Source organism: Staurois parvus, unplaced genomic scaffold (assembly GCF_062004578.1).
Source record: "Staurois parvus isolate SC_StPar_1 unplaced genomic scaffold, SC_StPar_1.0 ptg001108l, whole genome shotgun sequence".
Lineage (NCBI taxonomy): Eukaryota > Metazoa > Chordata > Amphibia > Anura > Ranidae > Staurois > Staurois parvus.
Genome location: NW_028318904.1, coordinates 47,691 through 74,800, shown reverse-complemented (window position 1 = coordinate 74,800; position 27,110 = coordinate 47,691). Strand labels below are relative to the sequence as shown.

The 27,110-nt window shown below is 44.4% G+C and overlaps 1 protein-coding gene across 1 annotated transcript in view; it reads right to left on the bottom strand.

Annotated features, from left to right (window-relative positions):
- LOC149440231 (receptor-type tyrosine-protein phosphatase epsilon-like) overlaps positions 1-27,110 on the bottom strand; it is a 102,850-nt gene that overhangs the window by 57,098 nt on the left and 18,642 nt on the right. The window contains exons 4-9 of the mRNA XM_089658868.1: positions 20,119-20,374; positions 11,658-11,697; positions 10,636-10,741; positions 10,016-10,069; positions 3,942-4,068; positions 3,593-3,680 (exon numbers count right to left, since the gene is read on the bottom strand). Coding sequence (XP_089514994.1) covers positions 3,593-3,680; positions 3,942-4,068; positions 10,016-10,069; positions 10,636-10,741; positions 11,658-11,697; positions 20,119-20,374 — 671 coding nt within the window. The remainder of the gene's footprint in view (positions 1-3,592; positions 3,681-3,941; positions 4,069-10,015; positions 10,070-10,635; positions 10,742-11,657; positions 11,698-20,118; positions 20,375-27,110) is intronic.

Sequence of the window (27,110 nt, the reverse complement as noted above, 5' to 3'; positions counted from 1 at the left end):
GGGGCTCCACCCACCCTCCTTCCATACGAGATTGGCTCACACGCCTGGGAAAAGTGGCAGAGATGGAAGAGCTGATTGCTTCATCACAAGATACCCCGACCAAGTTCTCCCATACCTGGGCTTGCTGGACTCACTTCCAAACAACCTCTGAATTTCGTTCCCTCATGGGCCTGTCAGGGCTCCAGGTATGACCAGAGGTGTGTGGACTGACACAGGGAAACGCAGGCTTCAGATATAGTATAAACAATATAATTTATTTAAGAATAAACAATACATAAATGCAGTGCAAGACTAAACATAAACACAGTGCAAACAAACCAAACCCCCCAACATATAACAAAAAAACAATACTAAGCGTAGTCGGGCAGGCCGGGTCGGTAGCAAACGGGCAGGCAAGGTACAAAGGAGCAGGCAGAGAGTAGTCAGATGGGCCGGGTCAGGAACAATCAGGCAGACAAGGTACAAAGGAGCAGACTGGAGAGTGGTCAGGAATAGCAGAGGTCAGGACAGGCGGAGTTCAATCAGAGTCAGGGATCAAGCAGGATCAGACAGGAAGCAGACAGGATGCAGGTACAGGGGCTCTTGGGAAACATACACCAAGGCCCTGATTGCAAGTCTGGCCATTCCTTATATGCACCTTCTGCAATCAGCCTCAGGTGTTTTGGCTGACTGCAGGAGTGAGCCTCTGGTTGCTGAGAGCACCCGCTGGCCAGTCCTGGTACTGCAACCCACAAGGCAGGTGAGTCCCACCACTATTGGCAAGTCCATTCCTGACAGGGCCATTCCACCTGATCTTGTGCCAAACTTTTCCTAACCGTATCCCCTCAACTTCTTTCTCTTTCTTAGGATGTCCTGACATTCCCCTCTTTTTTGCAGGTTGAAGCGTGATACCTTCTAGCTCAATACACTCGACTGTCCGACACATATACCCGCTCAGGGTCTGCTTACAATTGTCATGGCCTCGGAGCCTATGCACCAGTAATATGCCTGTCCACCATACCCCTTCCCTAGCTCTATCCCTTCCCCTATGATCCTCTATCGCCCCCCCTCCCCTACCTCACAATCCCCCCCCTTTTTTTTTTCTTTCCCTCTCCTCTTTCTCTCGTCTCCTCCTGCCCTTTTACCTCTCACACTGCCCTTAGGTGACGCACACTCATACTCATACAGTATCGGCACTATACGTACCTGTGGTTTTATAAAGACATCCTCCCGCACACGGGTAACCAGGGCCCGCAACCCCCACCGCAGCACCCTCTTTTATCCCATTATTTGTCTAGTATTCCTTGCATTTGTCCTCCTCTTCGGGTTGCCTGTAGGGTTTTTTTTTTTTTTTTGTTTTTTTTTACGCACTTCCTTTGCCCCCTCACCTTCCCCTTACTTGATTTTGGACACATGGAGGAATAAATGCCTGACCTTAGCTGTCCTGAGACTCTTAGGTGCCTTGTTATGGTGCTCGAGTATTACATGCCTACACGTTTGTTGTGGCTGTTTGTTGTCTCTTAACCGCTTACCACCAACTCTATTATTATTCTGTATGACTTGAGGTGATTGTCATGATCACCTCCATTCCCTTTTCCCTTCTACTCTTTTGTACCAAATGTATGCTATCTTTTGTATTTTCCTAATAAACTTTATGGAACAAAAAAAAAACCAATAATTATCTAGCTCCCCCTAGCTACCTAGGAGGGTGCCACATACACAAGGGAGATTGCAGCCTGGTGTGATATTCAGCTATCGTTCAGGAGGGACAATATACTATTATCCTCCACCCTTGTTTGGAGAATTCTCAGTTGCAGCCAGGTGCGCTGGCATTTTGCAGGGAAGATTAAAGTACTTGAAATCAAGTTAGGACTTGTGGCTATCCAGGATGTACAGTTATTTTGGAGGGAGTACATAGAGTCTGGGATCTTTGCTAGAAGTCTGTGATCACTCAAGTTGTCCTCAAAGTTCCGCATTGACCAAGTTCTTGGCATTCGAGAACCACCTCAACCCCATCCAAGTTATTTACCCCTAATAAATAACAAAAATAAAGCCTTTGGACTGGTTTTTTGACTAAGTGTGCCTGCTGAAAATGCATGTTGCCTGGCTGTGCAGATGAAGGGGGGCCCAAAGTCCAGCAGCTCCTGAGGAGGGAGCAGTACACACAGAAAGGAGGAACAGAGCAAAAGGATTGGAAGAGTCCAAGATCATTGAAATTTTTAATAAAATGGTCACGTATTTCCAAGACCAAATCTCTCCTTTTTCATCACATCTCAACACCAGATAAACCTTGAATGGGCAGCCACCACACAGATCTATAGTAGGAATGGAAATGAACTTTCTTTGTGGAGTAAACAATATAACAGTTGCTGAGTGGCAAATGTTTACTCTACAAGGAAAGTTTAATTCTGGTCCTAATATAGATATGTGGTCACGGTTTCCATTCAAGGTTAATCTTGTGTTGAGCCCTGATGAAGGAGGAGTGGTAAATGATAGATTTATCAACAGTTAAAATGATCTTGGACTCTTCCATCCTCTTGGTCTGGCTCTCCTGTGTTTCTATGGACAGAACCCTGCCAGTAGACATCAGCTGATATCAACCAACAATGCTGCTTATCCTGTTTTTTACCCACGAGGGCCAATTTACATTAGGTAAAAAAAAAAAGGCAGATTTGATAGACCACTCAGTATTTTTTCTGCCCACAACACAAGAGTGCCAACTATGTATTGGGATTGATTTACTAAATAAGAAACTGTTCACTTAGCTTAGTGACTTTGGTGATGACTATGTTCATGTTGAACATCCAATCATGTGAAAGGCTGTTTAAAGCAACATTTTTGTAGCTTGTACATGATTGGATGATTAATGTGAACACAGCTTCTCCCCATATACTAAGCTAGGTGGACATTCACATGACACAATTCTCTGCTCCTTTAGTACATCAACCCCAATGTGTAGAGCAGTGTTTCTCAACCACAATGCTGGGGGGTGCCATTTGGGTTCCCATTGGGGGACCACAAGTACAAGACCCATTTTGTCCAGGATCGGAGATAGATGAGAGGACTCTATGATGGGGACGTTCCATGGTAATGGGGAGATTCTGATGTTAAGGGGGGATATTTGTCATGGGGTACTTTGATGTGATGGAGACTTCAATGTATAGGGGGGAACTGATGTGATGGGGTGTTTTGAATCTGTGATGGGGGAATTTGTGGGGATGGGGGCCTCTGATGTATAGAGGGAAGTTGTGATGGAGTACTCTGATTTGAAGGGATGGCTCTGACAGGATGGGGTCTCTGACATAATGGGGGAATTTCTAACAGGATGGGGGCCTGTGACGGTAAAGGGGGCTCTGAAGTAAAGAGGGGGCTCTGATGTGATGGAATGTCTCCTCTGGTGTGAATGGGGGCTTTTTATGTGATGTTAATTTCATCAAGGTCGTTGTGTGCATTTTCCTAGACTCAACTTTCCCCCCTGAGAAGACATTTACATTTTTTTACATTTCAGACTGGGGGGGTCTTCAAGATTGTGTGTCCTATTAAAGGGTGCCATGATTGAACAAAAGCTGAGAAACGCTGGTGTAGAGTACATTATCGGAGAGCTCATACTTACATGGTAAGACCTTTTTGTAGCGATTCTTAGCTTGGTTCTCCTCAGCTTGGCCTACAGTGCAGGAACTCATCAACCCCCCGGGAAGATCCTACACAGAGATATTGGAATCACTTGAAGTAAATATAAACCCAACCATTAAAATATCATACAAGCTTCATCATGTTAAGCCACTTCCAGTCTAGTGGGGACATTTTATGTGTACAACAAGAGTTTCCAGATCTTGGATGATCTCATTTTCATCCTCTCCATAATCCCATCATAGTCTTGTCTTTGTATGGAAGACTCCAATCTGTTGAATGTCTGACAAATTTTGGGCTATGAGTGAACACCAAACCGTACGGTGTCCTACCTGGTATTCCAGGTACCGTCCAACCGGGGAAATGTTTGCGTTCTCTTCCTCAACTGCATCGTGGTCCGTTAATTCCTTCTTCTGGAAATTTTTCACAACTTCCAAGAATTTGTCTACTGGGATGTCTCTCTTCCTACCTGGAAGATGTGTAGGAAAATAGTTAGCCATCAGGGAGATGGTTATCCTTCGCCAAATCTAACATGATACGATTGGCAAATTGTACAAGATTTTATGATTCCGATGTTTATAGGCATCATCAAAAAATGGGACTCATAGTGGTTGATTTACTAAGGCTCCATGAACACTAGCATTTTTTTAAGCTTCTAGAAGGTAAAATAGTGTTCTCCTTTGTGTCCCTGCACAATACTTTAGGCCATTAGTGGTTTTTGAGCTTCAGCATCCAAGACCATAAAAAAAAAATAGTTTTCGTAGAGTTTTTTGGAGAGTTTTCCAGCAGAAAAAAAAACTAAACGCTCCTAAACAGCTTTTTTTCTAGCTTTTTTTCTTACAAGTACTGTAAAACACTTATAAAATGCTAACATTCCTAAACACTTCTAAATGCTACCTCTGTGTGAGGTCCCGATCATGTGATCACTGATTGGCCAATCAGTGATCACATGAACAGTAGTAAGTAAGATGTCACTTCTGACATCATGGCTTACTATGTGTGAAATCTGTGAATGATCACCAAGGTCACATGGTACAGGGCTATTCACAACAGCCTTGTACCATGTGACAAGCTGTGACCAATCACAGCTCACAGAGTATTTCGCAATGGCTGCAGGAATGCAGCCAGAGAGAAGGAGAAATGATTCCTCTTACAGCTTTTATGTGTGTAAAAGCAATCAGTGTAAAAAAAATAAAATCTTCATCACCCCCCACAAGTAGTACATTGTCACCATGGTGACACTGTATTGCTAGGGTGACAGTATGTTAAAAAAAAAAACAAATAATAATATAAAAGAATAAAATAAAAATATAAAAAAGTTTTGAAAAACTATAATTTTTGGTTATACATTTTGGCCAAGATTTATGAAGAAAGATTATTTATTTGCAAAATTTTATAAGAAAAACACTTTTCTTTCAAATTGTTTGGATTTTTCATTTATATAGCAAAAAAAATTAAAATCCCGGTGGTGAATAAATACCACCAAAATAAAGCATTATCTGTCTCAAAAAATGCTAAAAACTTTATATGAGTTCGGTGTTGCATGACCGCGCAATTGTCATTCAAAGTGTGATAGTGCTGAAAGCTGAAATTTGGCCTGGACAGGAAGGGGGGGAAAGTGTCCGGACTGGAAGGGGGTGAAAGTGTCCGGACTGGAAGGGGGTGAAAGTGTCCGGACTGGAAGGGGGGGAAAGTGTCCGGACTGGAAGGGGGGGAAAGTGTCCGGACTGGAAGGGGGGGAAAGTGTCTGGACTGGAAGTGGTTAAACAAAACCACTAGTGTGCATGGAGCCTAAAAGCAATAGAGTGCAAAATCTGGGGCAGCTGTGCATGGTAGCCAATCAGCTTCTAACTTCAGCTTGGACAAGAAAACCTGGAAGCTGATTGGTTTCTATGAAGATGTGAGCCTGATTTTGCACTCTCCAGCTTTAGTACATAAACCCCATAGATTGATGTCACAATTATATTTATATAGATGACCATTAAGTGAGATATCAAACAAACAGAGTGAATGGGGGGAGTTAGGACATGGAAACGTTTATTTTGTTTTGGATAAATTCGTTATATTACTAATTTCATTTTGTGGATTAATTTCGTAATTTGTTTAGTTTACATTTATTCTATTATAAGGAATTCCAAATTTTCAAAATGATTTGAATTGGTTGAAAATTTGTTCTGAATTCTGTGTGAAGAAAAGCTGGTTGTTAAGAAGAGGACCGGGAAGTCGGTCTTCGCATCCTTAACAACCGATGACTCCTCAGCTGTCAGTGGTTTCCCCACTGATGGCTGAATGTAAAAAAAAAAAGAGAACCAAATGAAATTAAAAAAAAGCATGCCCCCCCACAATCCTTACCAGACCCTTATCCGAGCATGTCAGGAAAGGGAGTGCCCCCCCCAACCGAACCATACCAGGCCACATGCCCTTAACATGGAGGGCAGCTTTGGAGTAGGAGGACTCCCCCCCAAAGCACCTTGTCCCCATTAATGGGGACAAGGGACTCTTCCCCACAACCCTGGCCTGTGGGACTTGTAAGAATCTGGAAGCCCTCTTTAAACCCAAGTCCTTTATTAACAAACAAAAAATAAAAAATAAATGTCCCCAGAATTAGATCCATCATCAATCACAATGAACACCGGCCGCCAACCTGAAGGAAAAAAAAAAAAAAAGAGCTCCGCACCCGACGATCGCACCCACCATCTGACAATTCTTAAACAACAAAGGGACAGGCCCACCCGATGATGTCACCGAGTGACCCCCGCCCCCTTGTGACTTCATTGACCCAGCATGCCCCAGTCAATGATGTCAAAAGCTGGCAGGGTCACCCAGCAACATCATTGGGTGGCCCTTCCCCTTTGTTATTTAAGAACTGTCATTCAGTGGAGCTGTCAGACGGCGGGAGCCTTCGTAGGGTGCGGGGTTCTTTTTTTTTTTCTTTCTTCAGGTCGGAGTCTGGCGTTCATTCTGATTGACGTTGGATCTACTTCGGGGGACATTTATTTTTTGTTTTTTAAAAAAGGACTTCCAGATTCCAATAAGCTCCCCATTCGCAGACCCCCATAACCACAGTCCAGGGTTGTGGGGAAGAGACCCTTGTCCCCATCGACATGCCCTGGTATGGTTCAGGAGGAGGTGGCTCCCGGTCGCCGCCCCCTTTTCTGGCCTGTTGGGCTTCATGCTCAGATAGGGGCCTGGTATGGATTTTGGGGGGACCACATGCCGTTTTTTAATTCTTACTTTGGTGTTGGGTTCCCCATGAAATCCATACCAGATCCATAGTGCCAGGTATGGATGGGGGTGGCAAAGCCGTAAAATAAATAATTTCCGGAAATTCTTTTTTTTGTACATTCAGCTGTCAGTGGAGAAACCACTGACAGTTGATGAGCCATTGGTTGCTAACGACGCGGTGTCCAATTTTCCAGCCCTCTCTTAAACAACCAGCAATTCTTCATACAGAATTCAGATCGGTCAATTAATTTTTGGCTGATTCAAATTGAAATTGTTCTGAAAATTTGGAATTTGTTAGAAAACAAATTAATGAAACAAAAAAAAATTTCAACGAAATTTGTTACTATTGTTATTCGGAAATTTGGATGCATTCAAATCTCTGAATAATCAAAAATCAGTTTGAATTTAGATTCGAACTGAAATAAATTGCACATGTCTAGTAGTTAGAGTAATAGTGACCTTTCTAACAAAACAAAAAGGATCTTTTCAGCAAGAAGTAAGAAAAGGAAAATGTCTACAAACATCCAAAAAAAGTCTTCATATACCTAATATTATCAAAAAACTAAATCGAGTTAAAAAAAAACAGTCGCATGAAGTGTAGGAATCCAATTAGGAGTGAACATTATTATATTATACTCTTTGATGATATCAGGGAAATAATATCTGGTGTTGGGTATTTGGGGATTCTCTTCATATTGTTACTTTCTGCTTCTGCCCTTCTCAGCGCACTTCAAATGTCACATACAACTCCTCCTCCGCTCCTCTTCCTCTTTCTGTTGGGCTACGCCAAGGCTCCATGCTTGGGCCCCTCCTTTTCTTTCTCTACACTTCCTCCCTGGGCCAATTGATAACCTCCCATGGCTTCCAATCCCACCTCTATGGTGACAACACCCAGATCTATCTCTCCACTCCCCAGCTCACCCCCTTGATCTCACGTATCACAAATCTACTGGACGACATTTCAGCATGGATGTGACACCACTTCCTCAAACTCAGCATTTCTAAAACTGAGCTTGTGATATTTCCTCCTCCCTGATTCCCCACTCATGACTTTACCATTAAGATCAACATCACAACCATTGGTCCTTCCCCTCATGCCAAGGTGCTAGACGTAATCCTAGACTCTGACCTCTCCTTCGGGCCCCACATCCAATCACTGGCTAAATCCTGCCGCCTCAACCTCCGATAGGGTGGCCACCTCATCCCTTTAAAACTGAACACATATTAATTATACAGGTAGTGTGGCTGATTAAGGTGGTAATTAAACTCACTTAGAACCATATCTGCATTCAGTTAGCCTGTGTAAGTTGTGTAATTAGTATGTGTTCATTTTTAAAGGGATGAGGTGGCAATCCTAACCTCCACAACATTTCCAAAACCCGCCCCTTTCTGACTAATGACACCACAAAACAACTTATCCACGCCTTGGTTATATCACGCCTTGATTAATGCAACTCCCTCCTCACTGGCCTACCCCTACACAGGCTATCTCCCCTTCAATGCTGCTAGACTTCTCCACCTTACCAACTGATCAGTTACTGCTGCCCCTCTCTGCCAATCCCTCCACTGGCCTCCATTCAGTGTCCTCCACCCCTCTCTGCCAATCCCTCCACTGGCCTCCATTCAGTGTCCTCCACCCCTCTCTGCCAATCCCTCCACTGGCCTCCATTCAGTGTCCTCCACCCCTCTCTGCCAATCCCTCCACTGGCCTCCATTCAGTGTCCTCCACCCCTCTCTGCCAATCCCTCCACTGGCCTCCATTCAGTGTCCTCCACCCCTCTCTGCCAATCCCTCCACTGGCCTCTATTCAGTGTCCTCCACCCCTCTCTGCCAATCCCTCCACTGACCTCCACTAACCCAACGTATAAAATTTAAAATACTAACCACAGCCTACAAAGTCATCTACAACACTGCCCCTAGCTACATCACCGACCTCATCCACAGATATCGTCCAAATCGTTTGCTCTGCTTCTCCCAAGACATCTTGCTCTCTAGCTCCCCCATCGCTTCCTCCCACGCTTGCCTCCAGGACTTCTCCCATCCTCTGTAACTCCTTACCCCAGTATGTCCGGTCAGCCCTCACCCTGTCTGCCTTTAGGCAATCTTTGAAACTCTCTTATTCAGGGAAGCCTACCCCACCTCCACCTAAGAACTGTACTTGAGTCACCTCCATCAGATTATCCGCTGCAGCTGAAACCTTTTGTACCACCTATCCCATCCTTAAGAATGTAAGCTCCATGAGCCGGGCCCTCCTATTCCTTCTGTACTGAACTGTATTGTAATTGTACTGTTCCCCTTTATATTGTAAAATGCTGTGCAAACTGTTGGCGCCATATATATCCTGTATAATAGCAATAATACTGCCACACTCATCTTTGCTGGGGTCCAGTGCTGGGTGTCCTCTCCAGGAGGTGTCCACCACCACTTCTGGAATTTCATCTATATCACTGGTGCCATTACCAGCAAGAGTCAGCTCTTCCATTCACTGTGGCAGCCAACAGGGAGACAGCTCTCCTGATTAGCAACACTTTAGTTGTGAATGGTTTTGGCTGTCAAGCAATACATCGCTGTGGTTTAGCTGAACCTCCCATATGCAGTACTCATCTGTACCCTCCATACCTGCTTCCAGCGGTAGTACTCACCAGTACTCATCTGTTCTCTCCATGCCTGCTTTCAGCGGTAGTACTCACCAGTACTGATCTGTTCTCTCCATGCCTACTTCCAGTGGCAGTACTCCCCAGTACTCATCTGTACCCTCCATGCCTGCTACCAGTAGCAGTACTCACCAGTACTCACTTGTACCCTCCATACATGCTTCCAGTGGTAGTACTCATTTGTTCTCTCCATGCCCGCTTCCAATGGCAGTTCTCATCTGTACTAATCTGTAGTCTCCATGTCTGCTTCCAGTAGCAGTACTCACCTGTACTCATCTGTACCCTCCATGCCTGCTACCAGTGGCAGTACTCACTTGTACCCTCCATACCTGCTTCCAGCGGTAGTACTCAGTGGTTCTCTCCATGCCCGCTTTCAATGGTAGTGCTCACCTGTACTCATCTGTACCCTCCATGCCTGCTTTCAACCTCTCTTCTCATGAAACAAATAGTAATTAAAGTAGACTTGGGGTGTTTGAGCCCCCAATATCCTCCACCCCAGATATTTTCCAAAAAATAATATTTTCAACTTACTCAATCTAGTTTGAGCCTTTAATGGAATATCAGATGAACGTCTTGATTTACTGTTGAGGAAAAAAAAGGTATATTTATGGGTCACACCAAGACTACTAGTGATAGAACTGAAGCCCTTCCTATGCATATGACTAGTTTAAACACTTTTTCAAATCAGATGATATTGGCATTTTGAAATCCATAAATAAATAAAAAAAACAAAACTAAACATGGTGGACACCTCTCTGGCACCCACATCTCTGGAACCCAATTCCAACTCCTTGAGTGTTCCCCTTTTGGCTGGCCAGTCTTGGGCAGTTGAGTACAGTAGTGGCTCTGTTACTATACTGTGTCTTCTAATATTGCTTTGGCTCTGCTTTTATTTTAGGTGTACCAATGTATTACATGTATTAAAGTTGATACCTTACACTATTCCAGTATGATTTGAAGGTGCATCAATTTGAAGGTTCCTTTAGTTGTCCAATTGATATATCTACCTATTCTTAGAGTTTTTAAGAAGCATGGGTACACTTTATGTTCTCATTTAGTTCCAAATATGCAATCCAAGGATTTGATCCAGAGGAATTTTAATCTAGTGACAGTTTAAAATATTATATTCTCAGAAACAGACACAAACCGTGAAGAGCGTCTCCTCCATAGGATCACCAGGAGAAGAAGGATGAGCAGTAAAATGACAGTGAAAATCGACCCCACAATGATGTGAATGTTGCTGCTCACAGGAACTGTGATGGAAACTAAAAGAGAGAATTATTACTAGATAATACATTCCGGGGTATTGATGTGGACAATGCACTCTAGTATATCAATATGGAATGAGTTCCATGTACACCAATCAATACTGAAAACCTGTTTTGAGATAGCAACAGTGGCCACTGCCTGGTTTTTAAATATTGAGGTACGCGAGTAAGATGAGATAGATCTCTCTCTGTTTGTCCTGGTGAAAGAAAGTAAGAGGAAATCCAAAACATTAGAGTTGTCCCCCCCAAAAAAAAAGGTGAGAGGAAAACTTCTAATAGGGACTTCTGTTCCAGGTGGGGTTCTCCTCACTTTGGGAGAATTCCTTCAATTTCCCATTGCGCCTGGGACAGAACGTGAAGGGAATTTCCCCCAATGGTGCACAGACAGAGAAAAAGGGGTTTTAACCCTTCACTGCTCTATCTTAAACTACAAAATAGCTATACACATGAAGGAGAAGAATAAACCTTTTTTTTGTAGGAGCCTGTAACGCAATCAGCAGGTTGCGGGTGCAATTCAAGGCTCCTGCAGACTGTCCGAGTATTTGTCTGCTCGTACGTCATATGGGCAGGCCGTTACAGAAAGAAAGGAGAATTCAATGGACTACAGGAGTACTCACAAGCGCCCCTGCATTGAGAACTACAAACCGTCAGCCACAAGGGCTATTGGTACTTGTAGTTTATTTACTCACAGAAGCCTGTGCATGAATGACGTGGCTGTGTGGGGCTCCGCCTCTTTTCAAAATGTGACAGCGGGTGTGGGGAGAAGATCTCCGGCCTGCTGTCACAGAGAAGAGGGGGGCAAGGAGAGGCTGCAGGAGTAGGAATATGTTGCATGTTCCCAAAGGTGAACTTAGCCTTTAAAATCATAACAAATCATATATATACAAACACACAAACTTACTTTGAAGGAATCCTGCAAAAGCACATGATGATTTCTCCACCTTGGAGCAGAAAGAAAATAAATAAATACATTACAACTCATGTGGGGACTTTTAAATAATCAAAGTCTACAGATGCTCATCAGACAACCAGCCAATCATACCAATGTGTACAATTCATTCCAGACTCTTCCATGGCCGGTCTGGAGAGCCAGTCATACCAATGTGTACAATTCATTCTAGACTCTTCCATGGCTCATCAGACAACCAGCCAGTCATACCAATGTGTACAATTCATTCCAGACTCTTCCATGGCCGGTCTGGACAGCCAGCCATACCAATGTGTACAATTCATTCCAGACTCTTCCATGGCCGGTCTGGACAGCCAGTCATACCAAAGTGTACAATTCATTCCAGACTCTTCCATGGCCGATCTGGACAGCCAGTCATACCAAAGTGTACAATTCATTCCAGACTCTTCCATGGCCGATCTGGACAGCCAGCCGTACCAATGTGTACAATTCATTCCAGACTCTTCCATGGCCGGTCTGGACAGCCAGTCATACCAATGTGTACAATTCATTCCAGACTCTTCCATGGCCGATCTGGAGAGCCAGTCATACCAATGTGTACAATTCATTCCAGGCTCTTCCGTGGCCGATCTGGAGAGCCAGTCATACCAATGTGTACAATTCATTCCAGGCTCTTCCGTGGCCGATCTGGAGAGCCAGTCATACCAATGTGTACAATTCATTCCAGACTCTTCCATGGCCGGTCTGGACAGCCAGTCATACCAATGTGTACAATTCATTCCAGACTCTTCCATGGCTCATCAGACAACCAGCCAGTCATACCAATGTGTACAATTCATTCCAGACTCTTCCGTGGCCGATCTGGAGAGCCAGTCATACCAATGTGTACAATTCATTCCAGACTCTTCCATGGCTGATCTGGACAGCCAGTCATACCAATGTGTACAATTCATTCCACACTCTTCCATGGCTGATCTGGAGAGCCAGTCGTACCAATGTGTACAATTCATTCCACACTCTTCCATGGCCGGTCTGGAGAGCCAGTCGTACCAATGTGTACAATTCATTCCAGACTCTTCCATGGCCGATCTGGACAGCCAGTCATACCAATGTGTACAATTCATTCCAGACTCTTCCATGGCTGATCTGAACAAGCGGAGTTACCCTTTAACCGCTTCCCGACCACCCTATAGCAGAAACACTGCTACAGGGTGGCACAGGTGTGCAAAATCATGTATATATACATGATTTTGCATTTACGGGTAGGGGACATGCAATTCGGAGCCTCGGCTGTCAATCGCCGGGTCCCGGCCGGTGAGTACTCTCCGGCGCCCAGTGATTGCTGAGCATCTCCGATGGGGAGGAGAACTGTTTGTAAACAAAACAGTTCTCCTCCCTGTCAGCTTGTGCGCACTGCTTTAGATGGCTCTGCACAGCACAGCCATCCAAAGCAGTGTGCCTACAGTGAATCACAAACACTACATGCACACAGTTAGCCCTTTGATCGCCCCACATGTTAACCCCTTCCTGTCCAGTGCCATTAGTACAGTGTCAGGGCTTTTTTTTTTTTAGAAATGATCACATTATTGGTGGCACTGGGGATGTCAGTGACACCAAGTCAGTCCCCCCCCAGTGTCAGAATGTCTGCCACAGTCCCGCAATAAGTCGCTGATTGCCGCCATTACTAGTAAAAATAAAAAAAATCCCAGTATCTTTCCCGCCATTTGTAGATGCTATAACTTTCACGTAAACCAATTAATTTACACGTATTGGGATTTTTTTTTTTAGCGAAGACACGGAGCAGAATACATTTTGACCAAAATTTATGGTGAAATTAGATTTTTTGCATTTTTTTTTACAGGACATGTATAATAGCAAAAAGTCAAAAACATTGTTTTTTTCTCAAAATCTGTCTTTTTTTTATAGCGCAAAAAAAAAAAAGCATAGGTGATCAAATACCACTGAAAGCAAGCTCTATTCGTGGGGAAAAAAGGACCCAAATTTCATTTGGGTGCAACATTATATGACCGCGCAATTGTTAAAGTAATGCAGTGCCTTATCGCAAAAATGGCCCGGTCAGGAAGGGGGGAAATCCTCTGGAGGGCGAGACGTTAATAGCAAAAAGCCAAAAATATTGGTTTTTTTTCTCAAAATTATTGTTCTTTTTTTGCTTATAGCACAAAAATAAAAAATCGCACATAAAACCGCGGTATAGATCAAATACCACCAAAAGAAAGCTCAATGTGTGGGGAAAAAAGGATGTAAATTTAATTTGGGTGCAGCGTTGCACGACCGCGCAATTGTCAGTTAAAGTAGCACAGCGCCGTATCGCAAAAAAAAATGGCCTGGTCAGGAAGGGGCGGGGGGAATCCTCTGGAGGGCGAGGGGTTAAAAAAGGGAAATCCAAACCATTTCAAACCTTTATGAAGCGGCCAGTTAAAGGTCAACTCCAGTCCTTTTTAATGGACGGGGAAGGGCTGGACTTGTTAAATGTTTTGTCTCCACAAAGGAGATATTTATCCTCTCATAGCTCTGTCTGGCACCTGCCGCATGGACCGCAAATGAAGTGAAATCTCCCTCATGGGGACCCTTTAATAATCGATTTATAGAAAAAAAAAATGTTTGCGACCACAAATGACCATGAAAGGACTGATTGTAGCCATACTAGTGCACTTGCCACAGAAAATAATTGAGTACTGTCCGTGATACTTTTTTTATTTGCACTAACATACAATTTTCAGGACAAGCTTTCGGGGTATGTCCCAGGGGCGGATTGACAGCTCATGGGGCCCCTGGGAAATAGGGGATCATGGGGCCCCTGTGTCCTTGGCCACTCTCAAAGTATACCCAAAAAAGCCTATAAAAAAGGTAACAGGGGCATTTCATGGGGCTCTCTACTGACCCCGGCCTGGGGCAGTGCCCGAGTGGTCGAATGGTCAGTCCGCCCCTGGTATGTCCCCTTCTTCAAGGTCCAAACCTTGCACTGCCCCCGGCAGTGCCCGAGTGGTCGAATGGTCAGTCCGCCCCTGGTATGTCCCCTTCTTCAAGGTCCAAACCTTGCACTGCCCCCGGCAGTGCCCGAGTGGTCGAATGGTCAGTCCGCCCCTGGTATGTCCCCTTCTTCAAGGTCCAAACCTTGCACTGCTTGGGCCATGAAGAAGGGGGCGTACCCCAAAGGCTTGTCCTGAAAATTGTATGTTAGTGTAAATAAAAAAAAGTATCACAGACAGTACTACATTGTTTCTGCATGAAAGGACTGAACACACATAACTTTGTTCCATAGAATATATACCTCAAAAAATGTGTTACCACCAAATACAAAAGTTAAATGTAAAATAAATGTCTATAAATCAAACAGTCCCCACACCATGTGGAATGAATACGAAGCTTGCCGTGGTCTCCTCTGTGAGATCTCAGACAGTACCGATCGCCATCACTGTGACGGGAGTCACTTTGGATTGGTGGCCCATGGAACACAGCTCACGTCGGAAAGGTGGGGAGACCCCTGTCTCAGCTCCCCATATCCCTCGTATGTGTAAGTCCCCCTGTGCCTGTTAGGGGTGCAGGGTGATATGTCCTCATATTGTGTGGGCTTTGTCTCAGACTGTGTAGACATGTCTAGGCGATAGGTGGGGTGGGGGGTTGTGGATTGTTTGGTGTTATGTGGTTGCATCCCATTGTTCTATTGTGTGTCCTGCTTGGGAGAAAACTATTATGGGATGTATGTGTTTATGTGTATTAGCTTAGTGGGGAAGGGGGGTGTGTCTCCAGCAGCCCTCCCTCCTGATGGGACTGTCTGTATGTTCTGTAGTATGTTCCAAAAGGTTTATTAGGTCAAAGTTAAAAAAGTTTAAAAAAGTTTCAGGGTAGTATGCAAAATATAGCACATAAACTGTATTGGTACAATAATGCAGCGCTGACCCCTTAAGAAAGATGGCCGCCGGGCCTCCTCGTGGCTCCGGCGGCGATGACGTCACGCTCTGTCAGCTCCTCCTGAGGCCTTTCGTGCTAAGGCACATCATCAGAGGGGAGGCTAACCTATGTGGGGAGAGGGACTCTTAGAAGGACTTATGGTTAGGTGGTTATATACTTATATGCGCATTATCCATGCGTATTCGGTGAGTGCGCATTTTTACAGTTTGATTCCAGTCACAAGTTTACTAGAGATCTGCTATTTTGGAGAACATCACCAGTGCCATTTATGAACGTTTTATACTTTGAACGAACTTTTATCCTCTGAACAAATTTTTATACATTTATTTATCCATTGTCTCATTTATTCCATATATCATTAGCACTGCACTTTACCTATTTATTGTTCTTTGAAGGTTACTGTGGTTTCCTTGAGTGCTTTAGCTGCTATCCTTTAAAGAACGCTCACTATACCAATATCTTGCCTTGGACTTAATTCTTGCCCGCCCTAGTTCTGCCACCCTGTTGGGTGCGATTCAGATTTAACCCATTGCCTGCCGGAGACTGCTCCCTGTTGTGTGCCATTTGGATTTAACCCTTTGCTGCCTGTGAGCCTGGTGGACTTAACCCTTTGCTGCCTGTGAGCCTGGTGGACTTAACCCTTTGCTGCCTGTGAGCCTGGTGGACTTAACCCTTTGCTGCCAGTGCGGCTGCTGCCCAGATCTCTCCCCTGGTGGACGTAACCCTTTGCTGCCTGGAGCAGCCTATGTGAATTGGCCATGAGTTGCCTGTGTGGACTGTAACCCTCCGTGTCCGGCTCCCTGCATCCAGTAAGTGGACTAACCCCATGTTGCCCCGAAAGACTGAGCCCAATTCTCCCCATGAACCCCAATTCCCATGGAACCTCCAGCCCTCTGTCCTGTTGAACCTGGAGGAGTATTGGCCCCCTGTTGTCACCATATTGCCTTCCAGAGAACTTTACTGTGTTGCTGTGTCTGGTGTTGATCTGTGGAGTATTGGATCTATTGTCTGTACCCCGAAAAACTCCCCAATAAATGCCAGCACGTCAGGTTCCGTGCATTCTGTCTCCTTGTGCTCTCTCTCTTTGCTTCTAGTACGTGCCAATATGTAAAAATTACTTTTTTATATGTTAAAAAAAACCAGAATAATTTATTTAAAAATATATACTGTATTTTTCGCTCCATAAGACGCACTTTTTTTTTCCCCAAAAAAAGGGGGGAAAATGTCAGTGCGTCTTATGGAGCGAATATAGAGCGGCCGGTCCGGTATTTCCACCGCCGCCATGTCAGAATACCGTGCCGGCCGCTCAGCTCTGCAGTGGGACCTTACCTGTTCCTCTATCCAGTGCCGCGCTGTCTCCCGGCTTCTGTAGTGTGGGCGCACGGTTTGACAGCCGGGTGCCCAGTGCGCATGCGTGAGAAGCGGTGCGCTTTGTGAATGGTAATGCGGCACCTGGGACACATGACAGGTCCCAGAAGCCGCCGGACCAATCACAAAGTGCAATGCTTCTCGCTCATGTGCACTGGGCACCCGGCTGTCAAGCCGAGCGCCGACACTACAGAAGCCGGGAAGACAGCGTGGCACTGGATAGAGGAACAGGTAAGGTCCCACTGCAGAGCGGACACTAACCAAAGAACAACTCCGCGGAAGTAAGAGTGGGTACCTGTCAAATTCAGGTACCCCCCCCTCCCCAAAGGTCAGCAGTCATCTCCTGTACTGTCCTCAGTCTCTGGTCATCTCCTGTACTGTGTCCGCAGTCTCTGGTCATCTCCTGTACTGTGTCCGCAGTCTCTGGTCATCTCCTGTACTATGTCCGCAGTCTCTGGTCATCTCCTGTACTGTGTCCGCAGTCTCTGGTCATCTCCTGTACTATGTCCGCAGTCTCTGGTCATCTCCTGTACTGTGTCCGCAGTCTCTGGTCATCTCCTGTACTGTGTCCGCAGTCTCTGGTCATCTCCTGTAATATGTCCGCAGTCTCTGGTCATCTCCTGTAATATGTCCGCAGTCTCTGGTCATCCCCTGTACTATGTCCGCAGTCTCTGGTCATCTCCTGTACTGTGTCCGCAGTCTCTGGTCATCTCCTGTACTGTGTCCGCAGTCTCTGGTCATCTCCTGTACTGTGTCCGCAGTCTCTGGTCATCTCCTGTACTGTGTCCGCAGTCTCTGGTCATTCCCTGTACTATGTCCGCAGTCTCTGGTCATCTCCTGTTCTATGTCTGCAGTCTCTGGTCATCCCCTGTACTATGTCCGCAGTCTCTGGTCATCTCCTGTACTGTGTCCGCAGTCTCTGGTCATCTCCTGTACTATGTCCGCAGTCTCTGGTCATCTCCTGTACTGTGGCTGGAGTCTCTGGTCATGTCCTGTGCTGTGTCCGCAGTCTCTGGTCATCTCCTGTACTGTCCGCACGCTCTGGTCATCTCCTGTACTGTGTCCGCAGTCTCTGGTCATTCCCTGTACTATGTCCGCAGTCTCTGGTCATCTCCTGTTCTATGTCTGCAGTCTCTGGTCATCTCCTGTACTGTGTCCGCAGTCTCTGGTCATCTCCTGTAGTATGTCCGCAGTCTCTGGTCATCTCCTGTACTGTGTCCGCAGTCTCTGGTCATCTCCTGTAGTATGTCCGCAGTCTCTGGTCATCTCCTGTACTGTGTCCGCAGTCTCTGGTCATCTCCTGTACTATGTCCGCAGTCTCTGGTCATCTCCTGTACTATGTCCGCAGTCTCTGGTCATCTCCTGTATTGTGTCCGCAGTCTCTGGTCATCTCCTGTACTGTGTCCGCAGTCTCTGGTCATCTCCTGTACTATGTCCGCAGTCTCTGGTCATCTCCTGTACTGTGTCCGCAGTCTCTGGTCATCTCCTGTACTGTGTCCGCAGTCTCTGGTCATCCCCTGTACTGTGTCCGCAGTCTCTGGTCATCTCCTGTACTGTGTCCGCAGTCTCTGGTCATCTCCTGTACTGTGTCCGCAGTCTCTGGTCATCCCCTGTGCTGTGTCCGCAGTCTCTGGTCATCCCCTGTGCTGTGTCCGCAGTCTCTGGTCATCCCCTGTGCTGTGTCCGCAGTCTCTGGTCATCTCCTGTACTGTGTCCGCAGTCTCTGGTCATCTCCTGTACTGTGTCCGCAGTCTCTGGTCATCTCCTGTAATATGTCCGCAGTCTCTGGTCATCCCCTGTACTGTGTCCGCAGTCTCTGGTCATGTCCTGTGCTGTGTCCGCAGTCTCTGGTCATCTCCTGTACTGTGTCCGCAGTCTCTGGTCATCTCCTGTACTATGTCCGCAGTCTCTGGTCATCTCCTGTACTATGTCCGCAGTCTCTGGTCATCTCCTGTACTATGTCCGCAGTCTCCGGTCATCTCCTGTACTATGTCCGCAGTCTCTGGTCATGTCCTGTACTATGTCTGCAGTCTCTGGTCATCTCCTGTACTGTGTCTGCAGTCCATTGGTTTAGAATATTTTTTTTCCTGTTTTCTGCCTCTAAAACCTAAGTGCGTCTTATGGTCAGGAGCGTCTTATGGAGCGAAAAATACGGTATATATATTTTAAAATATTTTTCATACATTTTGTAATATATAAAAAAACGCATTTCAACGTACAGTATATATTTATATATGTATTGAAATATATTGAATACAGCCAAAATTGTAGCATTTCAAATATATGTCAATATATTTGGGAAGAATATTTTTAAAATATTTTATCAAACATATTTTTCTCATGTGGGCATCCTTAAAGATTCCTATATAAATTGGATTTGAGGTTCTTTTAAATGTGATAGATTAGTGGCTAACAAAGCATCACTTTGTTTAATATTGGTATAAAGTGACTCAATGTCTACTGTCACCAAATAAATATGGTCCCCAACAGAGACATCCTTTAAAATATTAATCAATAAAGAAGGGGAAGAAAGTTGTGAGGAACTTGGTTCCTCTGACTTCCTGCGGTCACAAGGAGGCAGCTGTCTGAATGGACGCCGGCATGCCATGTGACTTCAGTGGCCATCTTGGATCAGGCAGAGACTATTTAAGGCTCCTGGGTTTGCAATTAAGCAAGTGCTTAGTATATGGACAGGATATGCGTCTGGTAAGGACAGTGCTTAGTGGTAGGGAAGGTTCCGGAGGAGGATGGACAGTGTAGGGACCACGTCTACCTCACTTCAGGAAGCCTCCAATTTGAGTGTGAAATGGCCAGGTCGCATTCCTCGTTGCAGACACTGTTGGCATCTTTCAAGTCTCCAGACCGATGTCACGGTTCATAAGTGGCTCAGGACAGTTGTGCCTTTCTACAATATATTGCTAACTTGGACTCTGAGTTTACTGCCTGCCACACCACACTGCACCCTTCTCACAAGCACTCACTAAAACATAACTCTCTAGGAACCATAACACACCAAATATGTTAATTAAATGACTTGTACTTAGATTCCTGTTCATGAATCTGCAATTATTTCCACAATCTCCAAAAAACAGCGACTCTCAGCCCTCATTCATGGCACTCACACACCAGGAAGACATCAGTATAGACATACGTGTTTCCAGTGGCTGGTGACCCGAATGTAGACGGTGTATTTGTGGTTTGGGATAAGAGGAGCATTGTGGAACCCATTATAATGGCGGTTATCCCCCAAGGTGAAGGTTCTGGGTCCGGTGAGGGTCTCTGCAGGAAGGACAGCTGCAGTATAACGGATCGGAGTCCAGCTGGAGTTGTATGGGGTGTTCTTGAAATTCAGACACTCCTTTGTTAAATTGCCTTCCTGACTGCCAAAGACAATGATCTCATAAGACCTGGAGGAAGAAAATACCGGAATAATCTCAGCTATGCAATATAATGTGTGTCCTTATCTCTGCTGTCCTTAAAGCAGAGGTCCAGTCAAATTTAAAAAAATTAAAAAAGTCAGCAGCTACAGTACAAAAACTATAGATGCTGACTTTTAAAAAAAACAGACACTCACCTGTCCCTGGATCCCATGGTGTCCTCACTGCAGCCGGGTTCACTGACCATCCTCTCTCCCCAGTGCTGGAATCTTCAGTGTGGGCACCCGGCTGTGACAGCTTGCGGACTCAAAGTTGGGTGTCCAATGCACATGCGCGAGTAGCGCTGTGCTTTGTGAATGGTCACGTAGTCTTCTGGGACCTGTCATGTGTCCTAGAAGACTACAGGAGGGGAAAGCTTCCTCTTCCGATTGCCTTGTCGATCGCAATGGAAGTGGGAGCAGTTACCTGTCAAATTCGGGTACCCCCCTCCCCAAAGGTGCCAATGGGGAGAGGGGGATGAAGACTTCTCCTTTTAGGTGGGGCTCTGCTTTAATACAGATAATTTTCCAGCTTTATTATATCAGCACATATAAAGAAATTCTGATGAACTGTAAATGCATCATATTTCATGAACTTTTTTTCAAACATTGAAGAGTCTAAGGGACAGACGTAAATAGATAGGTGCTCCCTGGTTGGTTCAGATCGGGGATGTAGTTAGGAGCCTAAGGACCCAGAGCTTCCATATGCACCTTAAAGTGGAGCTGTACCCATAACAACTTGATAAAAAATATGTTTGTTAGCAAGGAACATACATTCCACATTAATATTGATGCTACCTAAATGAATGTGTGCTGTAATATGCCTCCAGCATTCCTCTTGTTTCTTCTTGCTGGAGGAGGCAATTTTGCTGAAGCTTCAGAGCCCCTGAGCAGCAGTAAATCTTTAGGCTGTCAGAGGATCCTCTTCTACAAAATTCAGCACAATGCCAAAAAATAGAGAGCAACCGAGCATGTGCAGAGCAGGTGGGACAGTGTATTACTGGATTTGAAATAGTATGTGCATTTATTTGTAATGTTTTACATACAATCAGGTCCATAAATATTGGGACATCGACACAATTCTAACATTTTTGGCTCTGTACACCACCACAGTGGATTTGAAATGAAACTAACAAGATGTGCTTTAACTGCAGACTGTCAGCTTTAATTTGAGGGTATTTACATCCAAATCAGGTGAACGGTGTAGGAATTACAACAGTTTGCATATGTGCCTCCCACTTGTTAAGGGACCAAAAGTAATGGGACAGAATAATAATCATAAATCAAACTTTCACTTTTTAATACTTGGTTGCAAATCCTTTGCAGTCAATGACAGCCTGAAGTGTGGAACGCATAGACATCACCAGACGCTGGGTTTCATCCCTGGTGATGCTCTGCCAGGCCTCTACTGCAACTGTCTTCAGTTCCTGCTTGTTCTTGGGGCATTTTCCCTTCAGTTTTGTCTTCAGCAAGTGAAATGCTCAATCGGATTCAGGTCAGGTGATGGACTTGGCCATTGCAGAACATTCCACTTCTTTGGTGTCTTTTGCAGTCTGCTTTGGGTCATTGTCCATCTGCACTGTGAAGCGTCCAATGAGTTGTGAAGCATTTGGCTGAATATGAGCCGATAATATTCCCGAAACACTTCACAATTCATCCGGCTGCTTCTGTCAGCCGTCACATCATCAATAAATACAAGAGAAGCAGTTCCATTGGCAGCCATACATGCCCACGCCATGACACTACCACCACCATGATCACTGATGAGGTGGTATGCTGAGGATCATGAGCAGTTCCTTCTCCATACTCTTCTCTTCCCATCACTCTGGTACAAGTTGATGTTGGTCTCATCTGTCCATAGGATGTTGTTCCAGAACTGTGAAGGCTTTTTTACATGTCGTTTGGCAAACTCTAATCTGGCCTTCCTGTTTTTGAGGCTCACCAATGGTTTCCATCTTGTGGTGAACCCTCTGTATTCACTCTGGTGAAGTCTTCTCTTGATTGTTGACTTTGATACACATACACCTACCTCCTGGAGAGTGTTCTTGATCTGGCCAACTGTTGTGAAGGGTGTTTTCTTTACCAGGGAAAGAATTCTTCGGTCATCCACCACAGTTGTTTTCCGTGGTCTGCCGGGTCGTTTGGTGTTGCTGAGCTCACCGGTGTGTTCCTTCTTTTTAAGAATGTTCCAAACAGTTTTTTTGGCCACGCCTAATGTTTTTGCTATCTCTCTGATGGGTTTGTTTTGTTTTTTTAGCCTAATGATGGCTTCACTGATAGTGACAGCTCTTTGGATCTCATCTTGAGAGTTGACAGCAACAGATTCCAAATGCAAATAGCAAACTTGAAATGAACTCTGGACCTTTTATCTGCTCATTGTAATTGGGATAATGAGGGAATAACACACACCTGGCCATGGAACAGCTGAGAAGCCAATTGTCCCATTACTTCTGGTCCCTTAACAAGTGGGAGGCACATATGCAAACTGTTGTAATTCCTACACTGTTCACCTGATTTGGATGTAAATACCCTCAAATTAAAGCTGACAGTCTGCAGTTAAAGCACATCTTGTTCGTTTCATTTCAAATCCATTGTGGTGGTGTATAGAGCCAAAAATGTTAGAATTGTGTTGATGTCCCAATATTTATGGACCTGACTGTAGATATACCTGCAAAAGGGGCCAGCCTGAAGCGCTCTAGCAGGACTTAATTTTCTGAATAAATTCCACTTTAATGTGAAAGTTGAGGGCTGTATATAGAACATAACGGAGAACAGATGAGATGGTTCTCCTCCACCTTTCTCTTTGTTGTCCTCCTTCTCTTTGACCTCTCTCCCTTGGAATGTACTTTTTACAGACAATAGACTGAATCAAGAATAGCAGGAGAATCCAAAGGACACAAAAGTACCCAGCATTTCCACTGCTTCCACCAATCCACCATTTGCAACTGTAAGGCCCTCTTTAGACTTGCCCTGTGAGTCGCAGTACATGCGCATGCACATCAATGTGTGTAAATTCTCAGTTTAATATACATCACATTAAGGAAGCCCATTTTTGAATGGGCTTCCAACAAAGCAAAAAGCAAAATACTTCAAATTTGTGAGTCTCTAGTGCCTTCCCCTAGAAGGGCCTTGGGCTAGCAAGGGGTACTCCCTTCTACCAATACCTTGTCCTAGGTTATGTTATACCTACACTCTCTAGTAGAAGTAGTGCATGTCCAGCTTTAAGATGCAATTTCAAGACTTTACTATAAACATGAGGTAGGATGGGAGAAGATAGAATATCCAACTGGGTCAAAAGGGGCTCAAACAGCTAGCAGTCAGTGGGTGGGCTTATGCATTCAGGAGGCTCTTCTTCCCAGAGCAGTGCAGCCAGAAGGTTCATGTGTGTCTCTGCTGTAGATTCTACCATAGCACGGGTTAGGCCTCCATTACTTTGCACTCACCCTACATAGTGGGACAATACCCTCAAGGCACTTGTTCCAACCCTGGGGCCTATCAAAAGGCAATGAGCCTACTCTCTAGAAACATCTCTCCCCTAAGAGAGGGCAGAGGAAAAGACTGACTCTTCCTCTCCCCAAAAGGGAGAACTGAAGGAAGAACCTTGTAGAACAGACCTCACTTGATTGTCAGATACTGATCCAACCCACTCAAGACAAACTCACCAGTGGTCAACCAGTTTAACAAGACAGACTGAACTGCCTGCACCACTCCTCTGCACAAGACTCTGGAGCTCCCACATAAGAGTGACTGGCTAGCAATATGAAAGTCCTTGTCTAGATGGCATCAGAAAAATTTGTGTGCACACTATTTTATGCAAGAAGGCTAATTTCCATGGACATTCTTATTCACAAGGTCATGGCACACGGATGTATGCATGCACCCCTAATCCCAGTCTTGGCCAATTTAAGGAAAAGAGCTGAGTTAGTAAATTGCTGGATGATCTTCAGCTGTTACCTGCAACTTGAACTCCAAACCTGTTCCTAAAATCTGCTTCCCCATTGTTGATGCCCTTGCATATCCTTGAACTTGTCCCTACTCTGCTGTTGACCTGTGCTAGTTCCTGACCATGGTTTGTCTCTGCTAAATCCCGGTTTGACCTCGGCAAGTTCCTAACCACAACTTGACTCTTCTTTTTAATTCAAATATTTATTTATTTTCCATATGATATAATATACACATTTCTTCATTGTTTTCATACATAAAAAATCATTTTCCAAACCCTTAATACTTTTCTTCCTATAATTTATTCCCTCTACCTCCCCGGACCCTATCTAAAACCCCGCCCTCCCACCTAAAGTACCCCCATTTGCCATTTATAAACCCTCCCACTCTGCATAATTCTATTAACTTTTTTCCTAAATAGTATATACAAGTTCTTCCTCCTCTTTCTCATTACTACTTTTTAGATCTCGCTACAAAGTCTTCCAATTTTCTCCACTTCTTATAAAATAGCCCCATCTTGTCTTCTTGTGTATAATATAGTTTCTCCATCTTACATATCTGATTTGTTCTCTCTACCCAATCCTCCTCCCTCGGCGTCTCTGGTCTATGCCAAAACCTAGGAATCAGACCTTTTGCCGCGTTCAAGTAATGCCATACACCAGAGTCCTTATATCTATTTACTGATAGATCTGTACTATGTAATAGACACACCTCTGGGTTCAATCCTATTTTTATCCCAGTGATTATCTCAATTAATTGGACTATTTTCTCCCAGAAGGCTTGTATCATTGGACACTCCCACCATAAATGATATAAGGTACCTATCTTTCCACATCCCCTCCAGCACTCTGGAGTATTTTCCCCATTCATCCTGTGTTCCACGTTCGGTGTAATGTGCCATCTCGTTAAACATTTATAATTTACCTCCACCTCTCTCATACTTATATTCTCGTGTATTAATCTATATATTTTCCCTTGTTTATCCTCATCTATCTCTATTTCCAGATCTCTTTCCCATTTTGCTATATACATTGGCTTTGTGTGTGTGTCTAACTCCGTGAGAATCTTATATACCTTAGCTGTGCCCGTTTCCCATCTCCGCGTGCATCCAACAACCTCTCAAACGAGTTCCAATCCTTTCTCATTCTCAAAGGTTTCGGAAGGTTTCTAACAAAGTGTTTTAATTGGTGGTATCTCCATTCGTCTATTTTAACAAAAAATTCCCTTTTATCTTTTTCCAAATCCTTAAGTGTTCTCAACTCCTGTCCATTCATAATATCTCTCAGTTGAATATCCTCTTTTCTTAACCATTTTCCTATACTCTCTTCCCTACCTGGGGGGAAATAGTCCGTGTTCCTAAGTGATATTAATTGTGAATTGAAGTCCCATTTCATATATTTGTGCAATTTATCCCAAACCTTTAAAACGTTCAATGTGAAAACACTCGTGGAATCTTTTAAACCTCTATGTTTTGCTGGTACCCATATAATTTTACTCAAGGTAGTTCCACTTAATTCATTCTCAATCTTAATCCACCTTTTCCCCTCTGGGTTGTGTGTCCAGTCGTACGTTCTTGCTAGGACTGCAGCTCTATAGTACCTCTTTATGTCTGGCATTCCCAATCCTCCCTTCTCCTTATTTCTGCTCAGCAAGTCATATGATATTCTAGGTTTTTTATTTTTCCATATATATCTTGTTAGCATCTTTTTTATTACTTTAAAGAATACCTCCGGGATTTTAACTGGGACCATCTGAAATTTATACAGGATTTTAGGTACGATTACCATTTTTATCAGATTTATACGCCCTATCCAAGACGGGTTGCCTCTTCCCAATTTCCTTAGTTCCTCCTTGATCTCATTTAAGAGTGGGATATAATTTAACTTGTATAAGTTCATATACGAAGCCGATAATTTAACCCCTAAGTACTTTATCTCTCTATTTTTCCATATAAAAGGGAATTCTCTTTGTATTTTTTCTTTTTCACTACTTGGAAGATTTATGTTTAAAATCTCAGTTTTTGTTGGATTAATTTTCAGGTTTGATAACTCCCCATATTCCTTTAAACTTTTCATTAAGTTGGGAAGTGTTATCCTCGGATTTCCCACATAAAACAACAGGTCATCTGCAAAAGCCGCCACTTTATGTTCGTCTCCTCCTATCTGCACCCCTGTTATATCTATATTCTTCCTAATTGTTGCCAGCAAAGGTTCCAACGACAGTACATACAGCAATGGGGACAGTGGACATCCCTGTCTAGTTCCATTTGACATTCCTATAGTTTCCGACCTCTCCCCATTAACCATAATAACCGCGGAAGGTTCTCTGTACAGCTTTCCTATCCACTCTCTCATTCTTGCTCCCACTCCTAAAGTCTCCAGAGTATCCATCATAAAGCTCCAGTTTACTCTATCAAATGCCTTTTCAGCATCAATCGAAAGCACCACCACCGGAGTTTTCCCCTTCCCAGCTTTCTGGATAAGCAACAGAGTTCTCAAACCGTTGTCTCTACCCTCTCTCCCTGGCACAAATCCCACCTGGTCAGCCTGGATCCATTCTGGCATTAGGTCTTTTAGTCTATTTGCTAGGACCTTTGCGTATAACTTTGTATCAATGTTCAGAAGTGATATTGGTCTATAACTGGAGCATTGAGAAGCGTCCTTCCCCTCCTTTTGGATTAGTACCACATGTGCCTGTAAAGATTCCCACCTCATCTCCATCTCTCCTCCCTGGGCATTCATATATTTCTCCATTTTTGGTAGTAACAAGTCACTATATTTTTTATA